Below are 13,728 nucleotides of genomic sequence, written 5' to 3' on the forward strand. Positions count from 1 at the left end.
TACACAGAAGGGCCTTCTGTCTCAGTGGTGATCCCAGAGACAGATCCTTACCTCATTTAGTAGGAAAAAGTGACAGGGAGAACACAATCCTTTTCCTCACGGCCACACTGAAGAATTAGATTGCTTACAGATCTAAGATGAGGGGCTCTCCTGAAGACAATGATGCTGTGCCAATGATGTCTGCTCTGCAGACAGGAGGTGTGACAAGCTACAGATCTCCTGGAGCTCAGCAGCAGCGAGTTCAGCTTGGCCTGCAAAGCTTAGCTCTGACACACCCCAGTAAAGCAGACAGAAAATGAGCTCAGTTCTGTCAGTGGTACCTAAGCTAGGCAGGCATGCTTAGGCACCAGGAAGAAAACTGTAGTACCAAGTACCATGACAGTATTAATGACACATTTTGCTACACTTGTATAAACCTTCAAACGCTGCTGAATTGCAACAAAAGGGATTTCTACTTACAAAAACTTTCACTGTGGAGAAGTCAATCTTGTCGGTTCCTTCCCTTTTGAATTTGCACAGTATGGTGCTACGGTCTGGCTTTTTGGTAATGTTTTGGACACTGAACCATATCTTTTTGGTCTGTGCACCAGTCACATACGACAGATAAACCTCTACCTCTGTTTTAGAAATATTCAAATTATCATTTTCTTTCTGGAGGGAAAAAAAATTGAAGACAGTCAGTCACTAAATACAGTAAGAAAAAAATTATCTCCAAGCACTATTTTAAATTAGGTACTGTCACGTATTGTTTCAAAACTTACATATATTTTTAATTCCAGATCAGGATCCAGTTCAGTGTGCAGCTGGTAGTTAATGAACACTGGGTCTGGGTGATAGTGTAATTTGACACATGGTATAAAAGTAGTATCCACTTTTAACATCATATCAACAACTTTACCCTCTGTTGCATGGCTCAGGCTTGGCGTTAAATAATGATACTCAGATGCATTTCCAGGACACCTAGAGACCTAGAAATGCAATAGCAAAACTCTAACAGTCATTAAATACTCAACAGTGGGCACAATTACAAACAGAGGTGCTCAAACTCATTTTAATGTCTTCCTGACTTCACACAGATACCTGCTAAAACTCTTCTCTGAGATCAGGGCTGCATGCAGAGCACCTGGAAAAATTTCTGTGTTGAGCCCATGTCTACCTTTACATGCATTTGTCACACACTCTGTGTGCTCCTTTAAGGCAGATTGCTCACTGCTAAGATAACTATTTCCTGCAATAAACAGGAATTGTGACAATTAATTTTCTTTCTTTCCCCTCAATGCAGGTGACAAGAGAAGAAGACAAGCTCTCCAGCACTCCTAGGCATTTGTTCTTCCTAACTTTACTCCTGAGAGGGGGGTGTTACAGACATCGTAGCATTGGGCCCTTTTATACTCCACTGGGTGATGCTGCTGTGTTCTGGTCTCTGTGCTGCAAGGGTCAACAAAGTGCTTACCCTTGCAACCTTGGAGAAAGGGTTTCATTCCAACATCAGCTCCAGCCTTCACTGAGGCAGCAGCACCATTTCAGCACAGAGCCAGAGGGAAGTACAGCACCCCCTCCTCCAACACACCCGTATGTGGAGACTAGGGAGATTCAAAAAGGACAGATTTGGAGCAAGTCCCTAGATCATAAAAAAAAGCTCAGGGAATTATGCAGGAGAGCAGCTTATGTGTATTTGTGATTCTGTATTAAGAATGTGTACAACTGTAATCCTGTAAGTGGTCATATTTATCTCAGCAAGGTGACTAACATGTCCCTGCAACTGGTTGGAAATTATTGAGGTCTCCTCAAACCTTAGGAACAAAGCCTAATGCATCAAGAGACCTCTGGTATTATAAAGGAGATTGAAACTTACTGTGAGGTTTGATCTCTGGTCATCTGAAATAATCACACTGTCCACCACATTAAAATTTCTACCAGTTGTAGTAATTTTGCGACCACCACTGCAGAAACCAAAGCAAAACAAAACAAAAACAAACGTGGAGAGAAAGGAAGGTTAATATTATCTATTTTCCCATAGACATGTCCTGCATTAAAGTTAGTTGTGAATAAACTATTCAAGTGCATTTTGCTTTGGTAACAGACAACATAATAAAATCAAACTGCAGAACAAGATAATTTGAGCTATACAGTGTACTTCCAGTCTTCCCTCATAATGTAATAGTAAATACTTTTGCTACCCCAAAACCACATTACTTGACTGCATACTCATGTATACTCCTTTTCAGGGACTCTTCACCTTTTTTTTTCTATTTATGCAGCCAAAGAACTAGACTATGATTTAATATTCTGTCTTGAAGACAGAGCATCATGGTGTTTCACTTCCCCAGCACAGCTCTGCCTGTGCTTAATTCTTGCCTTCTTCATGACAAACCCATCGTGCCAGGCACCTCACAGGAAACATTCTCAGCACTGTTCAGACCATCTGTCTCAGCACACAATGGTGCTTGTGTCTGAGGGCTCACAATCTCTGCTGTACAGAGTTGGAGTGGCTTAAGGTATTATTCATTTCCAGCTGCCTGAGCTGCCTCTCACCTGAAGATGAGGGCATGCATCCAGGCTGCTCAGCTGCTGCAGCTGCCAGCCCAACCCATTACCTCAAATCCTCACTTGACAAGATACCAGATTCAAAACATGAGAACAGGTAAAAACTGTGAAAACAGAGGGACAGGTGGAAAGCTGTGCCAGGGAATATCTTTAAAATCACCCTGTAAGTCTTTCAGCAGATCTGTGAGTCTCCCACAGAACAGAGCAAAGGCTTGAGAAAGGTTCTTTTGGCTTCAGGGAATCATACTGTAAAGCAAGTCTGTGTACGTCAGTGTAACGATGATTATTCTCACTTCACTTCCAATCCACTGATACTTTATACCGTTTCACAGATAAAGACTATGTTAGTATCAAGAAATCAAAGTTAATTTGAGTTAGAATTTATGCATGCTATCCATATTTTGGGTTTAGGTTTAACAGGAACAGACTACTTTTGACTTCTATAAAGGAGACCTGAGGTGGACAGAAGTCTACAGAATCCGTCTTGCAGCTACTATGACCCTATCTGTTAAATCATTAAATCATTTCACAGGCTTAAATTCATCCAACACAACAGGTTACAGCAGTGTTCCAGGCTTGCTTCAGTTGCAGTCTAGCCAAGGAAGAAGGTTCATATTGGCTCAGTGCAACTACATTTGAATAAATACATAGAAAGTACAGAAAGACAAACTTACCTGATCCAGGAGGTATTTGGTGTAATTCTAGAACATGATGGCAGAGAAACATAATGCAGGGTCATTGGCGGTGAACATTTTTTCCCATTAGCCTGGATGCATATACTTTTGGCCTCTTTACGTGTTGGTGGGAGAGTAAATGTCATTTGTGTATCATTTAGCACATTTCTGACTTTAATGCTGGAGAAGAAAGAAAACAAACACTGAAACACAGATGCCACTCATTGGTGTTACAACAGGAAGCCTATACCCTAGAGCAAGTGATAAGGAGAGAAGAGAACTTTATCTCTGTCTGAGCTGCCAGATGGAGGTGGAAAGAGAGAGCAGAGAGTTGAAGAGACAAAATAGGGCATCTTCTGAATGAAGTTGCTACATGACACAATAATCACAGAAAACAGTACAGACAATCAGCCCTGGGATGAGGCTGTGCAATGCAATGTGTGATTTTGCTGTTTACTGTGTACTTCTCCATTCTATAAGCATAGTTTATGTGCTAGTTAAGAATGAGAATCTTCATTTTCCTTTTCTTTCTTCTTTTTCTTTCTCTCTTTCCTCCTTTTTTTTCCCACTCCTTCCTCTTTCTCTCTACTTCCTGTCTTACCCTCCTTCTCTCCTTTTTTTTCTGTGGTCCCCTGAAAATTCATGGTTGAAGCAAAAATTGAACACTACCTTTTCAAGTGCTAGCTATGTAAAATGGGCTTCCTAATCACAGGCAGCTATTGCAGCTGCACCTGAAAATAACTGATTCAGAATAAGACTGCCTAATTATCTAATTACACTGTGTGATCATCAACAGAGAAAAATAGGAGCTGTTGCATGAGAGATTTCCTTCCCTGGCATGGTGTCTGTGCTAGGATTCAAGCAGAATCCTAGAATATATGAGGAATATTTTGAAGCAGAGGAGATTCAAACAAAAGCTGAGGCTTTCCTGAGCTAACTTCTAGGTGCCTGCTAGAAGGCACAGAGGGCCACAGATACAAAACTGTCCTACTGCTACAGAGAGAACTGACAACCCATGCATCCCTTGTGTTGTACCCAAGCACCAAATTCCATCCTTTGCTAATTTAAAGTGGAAATATACCTAAAGGAGGGCAGAGCATCCCCTGCTCTGCTGAGGAGAAGTACATGACAACTATTCACACCACCATATTGCTAGAGCAAAATGGATATAATTTTCACCATGCAAAATAAATAGTGTTATTTTTTTTGGTTTAACTCACACATCTGGTTTACAGCCAGTGATTCCAGTCAGTATCAGTTTTATGCCTGATGCACGTGTAAAGTTTTCTCCTTTGACTGTTATTTCACTTTTGCCTAATGTAGAAATCCACAAAGGTTCAACGGATTGAATGCTGATATGCTATTAGGAAAGAAAGGAAAACAAGATCTGGTTATGAAAAGGCTGGGCATATAAGCAACAGCTGCAAAAACAATCACCACACAGGAATGTGGATTTTATGGTACTGGGATACATTTTTATTAGCAATTTCAAATCCTGTTAAACTTAATCCTGGGAAGTACTGTCAATCAAACTTCATTATAAGCCAACCATTTTTACCTGCATATTTTATATTTCAATTTATGTCCTAAGAAGGTTGCCTAAAGGAATCACAGTCTGACAGGCTGGAAGGTCGGTAGTATAAAAACCCAGCTTGAAATGATTTATTTCATGGGACCCCTGAAGAACTAAAAAACAAGGCAAGCCAAAACCCATGGTGCTGTCACTAAGAGAGATCAGATGAACAAATGAAGGCATCTTTTGTGACCTGAAAAGGGGAAGCAGGGTCAAGTCCTCAAATAAAAATTTGAGAAAGCACCCCAGAATTAGCTTTACTAGAAAGTCTTTTCAAAGTCATACACAGAGCTAAAGGTACAAAAAACCTGCAGGGGAGTCTTTAGGCATCTCATTTTTACGCTAAGAAGTTCTCTAGCATTTAAAAATAACTCTAGTTTGCTCTGATGTTGTCACAGTCTTGCAGAAAAACTGTGCTTTTCATTGTCTATATTTACTTACTCTAACTTACTAACACTACTGAGCAACAGGAGATATTTTTTCCCTACTGTATTCACTTGATACTTTTGACAGCATCTCATGTTTAATCAGTTTTTCTGCTTCCCCAGTTTTACAATCACACAGACAGTTTCCTATCTGTCTATCTTTCACAAAACAAACTGAAATATTTAAAAAAACCCAGGAAAATAAGCATGTGAAACCACAAACTGTTTGGGACCTTCTCACCACTTTTAGCTTAGCTTTAGACTGCCTGTACTACTAGTTTAAACTGAGATTTTAGAGCATTGTGTTTATCCTGATTTTTGCTGTGCACCTGTGGACACATTCACCAGGGAGTTCAGTTCTCTTGATCCTGTTAAGGGTGCTGGTGCAAAGCCTCTAGGCAAATCCATCCCACAGGTTTTTCTCACCATTAATCATTTCATGTAACCAAAACAGCACTAAGACTTTGGGCTGTTAGCCTGAGGGGACTATCAGGGGCACAACACTTTGACCATTTCCAAAAGGTCCTGGCACATTGTCCCCACATGCTACCAGGGTTCACTGAATGCCAGAGAACTCCAGTGCAAATGAGGGATCTGTCACTACTGATTGAAAGCTGTAACTTGTGCCTTAGGAAAAGGCCAGAGAGTGCAAAGGCTGGGGCCAGAGGGCAAAAGGGCCTCCAAGATGACCTCTTGTGTGGATAATAGAGGAAAGCAAAGGAAATCCCTCACAAAGAGCCTGAGGGGAAAAATTCACTCCCACAGTGATCTGGAAATCAGTTTAATCCTTGGGACAGGACAACCCAAGCAGAAATCTAAGAGATTAAAGCCAGCATACCACTACTGCTCTTCTTTATCTGCATCCTGTCCTTCTGCTTGTGTCCAGCCTCCAGTGCACCAAGGACAGTCAATATCTTCACATAAATTCAGAAGCCAAATACCACAGAAAGGAGGAAAACACTGCTCTGGGTTCTCACTGGTAAGCACCAGAATACCACAGTATCACACAAACACACGGAGATGCCCCAGACTGCAGCAGGGCTGTGAACCCTGGTGAGGGACATGCCAGGCACCCGTTGCTCAGGGTGCAGGGGATGCTGCAGTGCTTCAGGGCTCCCACTGGACTCTTTGCCAGGCATCACACGCCACAGAGCTCTTCAGATTACCTGCCTTACTTCCTTTCTTACACCATGTAGAAATCATGGAAAGAATGGTTCACTCAGAAAGTTTCAGTCCCCTCTGAAATCACACCTTCCCTGAGGCTACACAGTGCAGAGCCCCTCATAGGGCATCCTGCCTTGGCCACATGGAGTCAGTGCAGTCACAGCACTGGTAAAATGACTTCAGCTACTCAGGAGTCTGATTCCCACCCAGCTTGGCTGCCATATTCTGCAATACTTGCCTCAGCAGCAAAAGAAACCATTAACTTCCTCACGGATAGCAGGAAGGACCTAATACCCTCACTGGAGTCTGTAGTGCTCATTTCCCCAGTGCCAGACACCCACTGACCTTCCAGTTGCTACATGGCAGGGGGAGCAATGCCCAGTGGCAAGAGGGGCCACAGCAGAGAGGCAGAAGGATATTTATAAAAATCACTAGTTGTGAGGCATGTTATGAAAGTGTAAACATGCAAAGAGACATTCAGAAAGCATGCACCAGGTCCTCAGGTAATATAAATCAGCACAGCCCTGTCAGCTTCAATAGAGTTCCATATTTTTGAGCTGCAGCCTCCTCCCCTTCCCCTGGACAGCCTAATGCTTCCCCGGGGCTATGTGAGCCGTGGCAGGCACATCCTCAGAGGTGTGGTTAGCATGGCTGCAGGTCTCAGAGAGGTATCTGGCAGTAACCCAGGCTAAGCAGTGTCTGCCACCCTGGGGAGACCCTCTCCGGCACAGGAGCCCCTCCTGCATTGCTAGCACAGGGCCCCAAAGAACTAGAGCAAGGAACCAGCCTGCACAAAAAATAACCTGCTGAAAGATAATGGTTATTTCCAGCCAAATCAGCTTCCCAGCCAAGCATACTCAACCCAACCACTCCAACTGCTGCTCTGGCAGGGGAGGGGGAAGATGCATGCATAGAAACCAGCAGCTGGAGTCAGGACGAGGGCTGGGGCTGGCACTGAAAAGAAGTATATTAATCTAAATGCTCAGCTGGGGTTGTGGTAAAACACAAATCCTCTTTCTCCACTCTCCAGTATGTTCTCCTTAAAGCACAAGCAGTCAAAGGAGAGCAGGATTTCAAATGCAATTTCAAGCTCTCTGAATGGATCAATCACTTCTAAATAAACATCTGCCTTTGCACTGCCTCTGGTGCTTTCACTGCCTTGTCCATCACTGTCTTTCCAAGATAAGGCGTGTGGAAGAAAGCCATCTCCCAGGCAATTCCAACTATTTACCAATGTCAAATTAATGCACTTGGAAGCAGAGCAAAGAAGAATTTCCTGTTTCACCAGACATAATGCTTTAAATGCAGATCAAATCTAGAATATTAATGTTCAGAAGCACAAGTATTACAATCCCACACATCTCTGTGAAAAACAAGATGTATTTTGTGATTTTGTTTAAGAAACACCAACTGAGGAGCTGAATTTTAGAGGTAATCCCTGTCTTGAGAGGTAAAAGTTTGGGTAGTTCTAATGAAACACTTAGAGATAAGAACACAGTCACTATTTATAACAACCAAAAAAGTGTAGGCAGCAAATCCCTATGTACTTACTCATCCATCAATTTTCTCTCCACTACTCATTTCTTTCCTAACACCTGCATGTCATAAGCAACCACTGAAAAAAAGATCACTCAGTTTTATGAGAAAATAAAAACATTTTGGTTCCACAAACAATGAAGGCATAACCTCGTGGTCAAAGGGTTGACCTGCAATCAGAAGGTTAAAAGGCTGACCTATGAGACAAATCATTTCGACTGTATGCACACATTCATTCTAGATGAATTCTGTAGAGAATTCAGTAACCAGATTCAGCAGGTACTTTGGCAGCACTAGTGACACTTCTTCCTTCCCAGTGATCCAGCTTGTGTGGATCCATCTCCAGTTTTGTCTACAGCCTGGAAACAGGAAAATTTTTCTGAAAGTGTGAACTAGAGATTTACTAACACCCATGGATTTCAGTTCCTGGACTCATCCTCTAGCCACTTCTCTGTTACACAGAAACTGGGTGGCACATCCTCCCCTTCCTTCTGCTCCCCTGGCAGCTATGTTTCAGGAGAAGCTGTGATCTGGCTGCATAAAATGAGGAAGAGGTTTGAGACTCTCAAACCTAGTTTCCCAGAGTAGTCTGTGACAGAACTCAAACATGCTTTTAAGTCTAGGTAAGATATTAAGCCTGAAATGCTCTCCTTTTATTTTGTTGCAGTTGGTCAGCTCATGTGTTCCAGCACTCAGTGTGCAGGCTCCTGTGTAGTGACTAAATACAGCACACAGGGACTTTGGCATTTAAAGCAGTGCTGTAAACACTGCATCTAGAGGTAGCACATGACAATTGCAGTATTCACTGTCTCAGTGCCTGCATCTGAAACACAAGTTTTTGCTGGTACCTTTTAACACCACCAGAGCACTATGAAAAAATGGTATCAATCCAAATTCTGCATTACCTTCCTTTGTAAATGACTGCCTTCTCATCTATGTCTCCATTTTTTCCACAAAGTCCTCTCATTTTAAATGAATTTCTCCCCCAACCCAGACAGCCTTAATAATGCTGATCTTAAAATTCTAACTAACCTCTGTTTTCTGCAGAGTGGTGATTCCCTTGGAAGCAGCTGAACTGCAATCATCCTGGAAAAAAATAAGCATTTCACCATGTCAGGATAAAAAAAGAGATGGATTGCTGCTCAGATGTAAAAAGTACAAGGAAAAGGCATCACAGGGATTCCAGCTCTCCCCAACAAACTTCACCTGGCAGGTGGTGACAGGAGAGACACGTATCCATTCACAGCTGGCACACTCACCCTTGTGTATACACCGTGAGCAGCTGGTAACACAGAAACAGAGTTTTTGTAAGACACAGGAACTCAGTCTAGATTCAGCCATGAATGTCAAATTTCAACTGACAGAAAAAAGCATAAACCCATGGGGACAACCAAGCAAACATGCAGTGAAATGGGTAAAAGTCTGTTTACCCTCCAAGCCTATGTTCTGCTGTACTTACTCTGAGAAGAAATTTAGTATAAAAAATAATCTGTATTGAGAAGCTGAGAGTCATTAATTTCAAAAAAAGCAGGAATCAGAGGAAACACTTTGGGTTACATTTTACTGTGATCTACTCCAGTGCATGAGTGGCCCAGTAGCACTTTTTAACCATAAAAGGGGAGAAAACCGTCACTGATTTTTTCCAGCTTGTCTGAACCTCTGTTCCATGCATGCTGTGCTAGAAAGTATTGCCAGTTTTCTATTGCCTTATCTACCAAAAAATATGCCTGCTGGGAGACTAGTTTGTCCATATCCTGTTTTGCAATGCTTCTATCAATATGGAAGAGAGCCAAGAGCAGCACAGTCCCTCTCCAAACATGCTGAGAAATGCTCTGATTTAGATAAAGACAGCTCCTTCCCCATGTTTCTCCAGGGACAGGGAAGTGATGTGCCACTTCCCAAAAAGCAAGAGTTTTATTTTTTTTATTTCATCCCAGGTGCTTATGAATTAGCCTTTTTGCATGGGGGAGTAGCATTTTGAATGGGAACAATTTAGTTACCTACAGCCAGATCTTTCTAAATATTAACAACCACCTATCATAAAGCATTAGGCACACACTGGGCATGAATGCTTCCTCTGCCAGCTCTCAACAAAGAGTCTGAAAAATAATGTGTGAATAAGAATAGGTATTCATTATTCCTATTAGCAGATTAGATGTTACTTTCTGGTTTAATTATATTCATGTTACCTATGGACCATATTTAAATTACATCTGGGCCTAATCTAAAACAACTTCACAAAGTGATTTTAAAGAATATCTCGACTCCTCTAATCTAGGCCTTATACTGAGTACCAGGGGCCCACCTTTTACCCAAGGACAAAAAGAATTTTAATGTCATTGTGACATCCTTTATTATCTTTTCAGGCACTTGTCATAAATTTAGTCATTGTAATGACTCTCCTACAGTTAGTTTCCATGGTCCCATTAAATAAGAATCATCAGAAGAAGTAGCTTTTTAAGGGGAAAAAAAAAAAAAGAGAAGGAGGAGGAAGTGGGCCAACAAAACAGATCTGACTATCTTTAGTGATATATATTTCCTTGATAAATAAAAAAAAAAAGATTAATTACTTTAGTCACTTTCCCCCACCACACACACATCAACCCCACAATGAACTTTAACAAGAATCAGGCTCTTACTTTTTCAGCTGAAATGTTTGTGTGATATTCCAAGCGCTTGAGGACAGTGATGCTTCAAGAACTAGACAATCTGGAAAAATGCACGTGTTAGGTACATGCTGGATATTACAAGACAAAAACATTTAAAAATAATCTGAGTTAAAAACTCAAAGCAGCTTTAGCTTGGTATGCACCTTCTCTCATGCATTCACTCACACTTCTGACTGATAAAAACAACCAGATTTTGTCCTTCCACAGCACTCTTCAGCTGAGTTATGTCAACGCTTTATGCACACATATTAATTAAGTTTGATGCCACTACTGCATTACAAACAAAAGTAATGTTATTGTCAGACTATGGATACGGAAATCCCAGCTACTGTGAAGCTGGGATAAAATCATCTCTCAAAAAGCACACAGTGATAAACACTCTGGTATAACCAGACCCTGAATTCAAGTCTTCTAACACAACACACTGTTCTAATGCAAGAGACTTCACCATACCATACTTCTCTCTCTTTCTGTCTCACAGACTTGGTTTCAGAGTCTCCTTTTGTAATCTATGCAGTAGCAATTTTCATCCTATTTAAATCTTCTATGATTGCATGAGTCAATTTGCCATTATTTCAGCTAGCAATTACTATACCAACAATTCACTGGCAGCTGTGGTATGAAAGAGTATCTTCTCTTATGAGCAGAATACCACATCCAACAGTAGAATTAGATATATACCACTTAAGCCATGGTCTCTTTCATCTGTGTGCCTGCAGATGTGCAGTCTGTGAAATGAATGGCTGCCCTGAGATCAAATGAAACCCATGTTTGCAGACTTTTCTGATTTCTCTATGCTAGAAAGTAGCTGGCTTTTTAATCCAGAAAAGTTACACAGATTTTAAGTGTATCTACCCTGCAAAGATAGAGAGACCTTGGTCTTTATCCCAGGCTGGCTTGTTCAGATGAAAGCCAGCTTTAGATACATCTACACGGTTAATGTAGGTATCTCCTACCTTCACAGGCCAGCATGGCACTTAGGTGCTCACTGCAAAAGTCATCTGAACTGCATCTTAGAAACAGCCCTTGGCACCATTCATATGTTCAAACACCTTACTAAATGGATAGCAGTGTCTGATGTTAACAGCATGTTTATGCTTAAAGATGCAGATGAGTACAGACAGACATTCTGAAATCATTCATCAAACACCTATTTGCATCTCCAGAAATCTAGTTATCAGCAGAAATCTGACGTGTTGACACACATTTGCCTAAATTACCTGCCTAAATCAATTTATGAGAAAGGTCTCAAGCCATGAGCTACAGAAAAAGTAAAATACGCCTAGTATTTTACTAGTAGTAAGGAAAAGTAAGGAATTTATCTACTTCTGGGAGAACATGTCTTTTTTTTAAGCTTGTATAAATACTTCAAAAACAACACCATCAAATATGCTTTCATGATTCTGTCTGTGTTGAAATTAATGGAACCTGTTATTTTCTGTATGGTCTTGGCTGACCTTTTAAAATGCATTAGATTGCACTGAGTAGCAGGTATTTTCAAAATGCTTTTTCCGGTAAATGATACCTAAAGGAGTTTTGCAAGTGCATCCTCTTGTGAAACTGAGGTCACTTTACAGGAGAAACCACAAATAGTCTATGTTACTTCACATCTGAATTATCCACTAAGACACCTCAGCTTATAGGAGCATGTGACTGGCAGTAATACTGGCAGGCACAAGCTAACCTCACAGACTTCTGGTTAACACTGTCAAAGGGCTCATTTTTGGCACAAAGCACAGGCAAGGTCAGCTGGCTTCCATAACTGTTCTCTGAAAACCTGCTAATGGAATTAAGAGACAGCTTTAGTCTGTGAAGACAGAGAACCAAACTATATAGTGCATAATTACAAGAAAACATGGCTTTTGGGACTGGATCAATAAGGGACATTTCCCTCTTAAAAATCCACTAATGGTGTTTACTAAAGACAGCTTAACAGACCAAAATGCTCATGGATATCACTCCAGCTGTCACCTCCTAGTGACTGACAGTCTTTCCTTCTCAGTGCTGGACAGGAATTTGACACAACACTTCCGTGATACTGAAGGAGTTTTCCCTATACAGCCTGCTGAGATCCAAATATTTCCAAAGAGCCTCCTTCAGGGGCAAGGGTTCCCGAGAGAGAGCTCTTTGTAGCACTGAACTCTTCAGAACGACAGGTCCTTGAAAATACTTGGCGACATTTCATTTCTCTTGCTACACCAAGGTTTTATAGGAGAATCAAATTCATGCACAGTATTCCATGTCCTTTGGGCTATATTACTGAGGAAGAGATAGAGGCAAGGCATTTGTCTGAATTTTCTGTTTCCTCTTCAAGTCACTTAAGAACCTGTGGGAATCCTTGTGTTTGGTATCTGTTCCTTAGTTTAGATTAAAACTCTCTTTTGCATTCTAACATAAGCAACTTTAAGAAACCATAAAGCCAATCCCTGTTAAAAAAACTCTGTGCTTCTATATAGACTTTTGAAGAAATGCATGGGGGGCATTGCCTACTACTAGTCAAATAAGACTACACTATGAGGGATTATGATCTGATCCTTGAGACCAAAGCCTAAAGAACAGCTCAAAAGTCTAGACATTCAGTATTTTACCACCTCATTCTAAAACTTGTAGCTGCCCATTAGATACATAAACCAGATCACAAGCACTGTGCATCCAGTACAAAGTGCTCAGGTATGTAACTCTGAAAAACACTGGTGAATAAAGCAGTGTAAGAATTATTGCAAAAGGATTCAACCAATCATTCAGAAGGATGGATGAAATCAAGTCAAAAGAATGTACCCACCAAATTACCCCTAAACCATCTACTTTTCTGTTAATCCTCTACATTGCACAATCACTTTCTTACAGTGTCTAAGTTAGGTTGAAACAGTTAATTACATGTTAAGGTTATGTATTGTACAGACATTCCTAATTATATTCTCCTCTTATTTATGCTAGTACAGTTTCTTGCAAAAACAAATTCTGCTTGCAGATTAGAGAAGAGTTAAGATGGGTTAATTTGTCAAGGCAAAGCACTAGACCAACACTGCTTCCATTACTCCAGCCAGCTTGATTGTCATTGCATTTATCTTACGTTTCCTTAGACAGTTATTAATGGCACCAGGTAAATAACTATTCTAATGCTAAAGCACTGCACTGCC

At 41.0% G+C, this 13,728-nt stretch overlaps 1 protein-coding gene across 1 annotated transcript in view; it reads right to left on the reverse strand.

Moving 5' to 3' along the window:
* The window catches only part of PLXNC1 (plexin C1), a 66,794-nt gene that overhangs the window by 32,045 nt on the left and 21,021 nt on the right, over positions 1 to 13,728 (reverse strand). Inside the window, exons 7-14 of the mRNA XM_062491442.1 lie at positions 10,559 to 10,628; positions 9,126 to 9,201; positions 8,952 to 9,005; positions 4,442 to 4,581; positions 3,222 to 3,401; positions 1,856 to 1,943; positions 762 to 968; positions 460 to 651 (exon numbers count right to left, since the gene is read on the reverse strand). Of these exons, the coding sequence (XP_062347426.1) occupies positions 460 to 651; positions 762 to 968; positions 1,856 to 1,943; positions 3,222 to 3,401; positions 4,442 to 4,581; positions 8,952 to 9,005; positions 9,126 to 9,201; positions 10,559 to 10,628 (1,007 nt within the window). The remainder of the gene's footprint in view (positions 1 to 459; positions 652 to 761; positions 969 to 1,855; positions 1,944 to 3,221; positions 3,402 to 4,441; positions 4,582 to 8,951; positions 9,006 to 9,125; positions 9,202 to 10,558; positions 10,629 to 13,728) is intronic.

The sequence above is a fragment of the Cinclus cinclus genome, chromosome 4 (assembly GCF_963662255.1).
Source record: "Cinclus cinclus chromosome 4, bCinCin1.1, whole genome shotgun sequence".
NCBI classification, from domain to species: domain Eukaryota; kingdom Metazoa; phylum Chordata; class Aves; order Passeriformes; family Cinclidae; genus Cinclus; species Cinclus cinclus.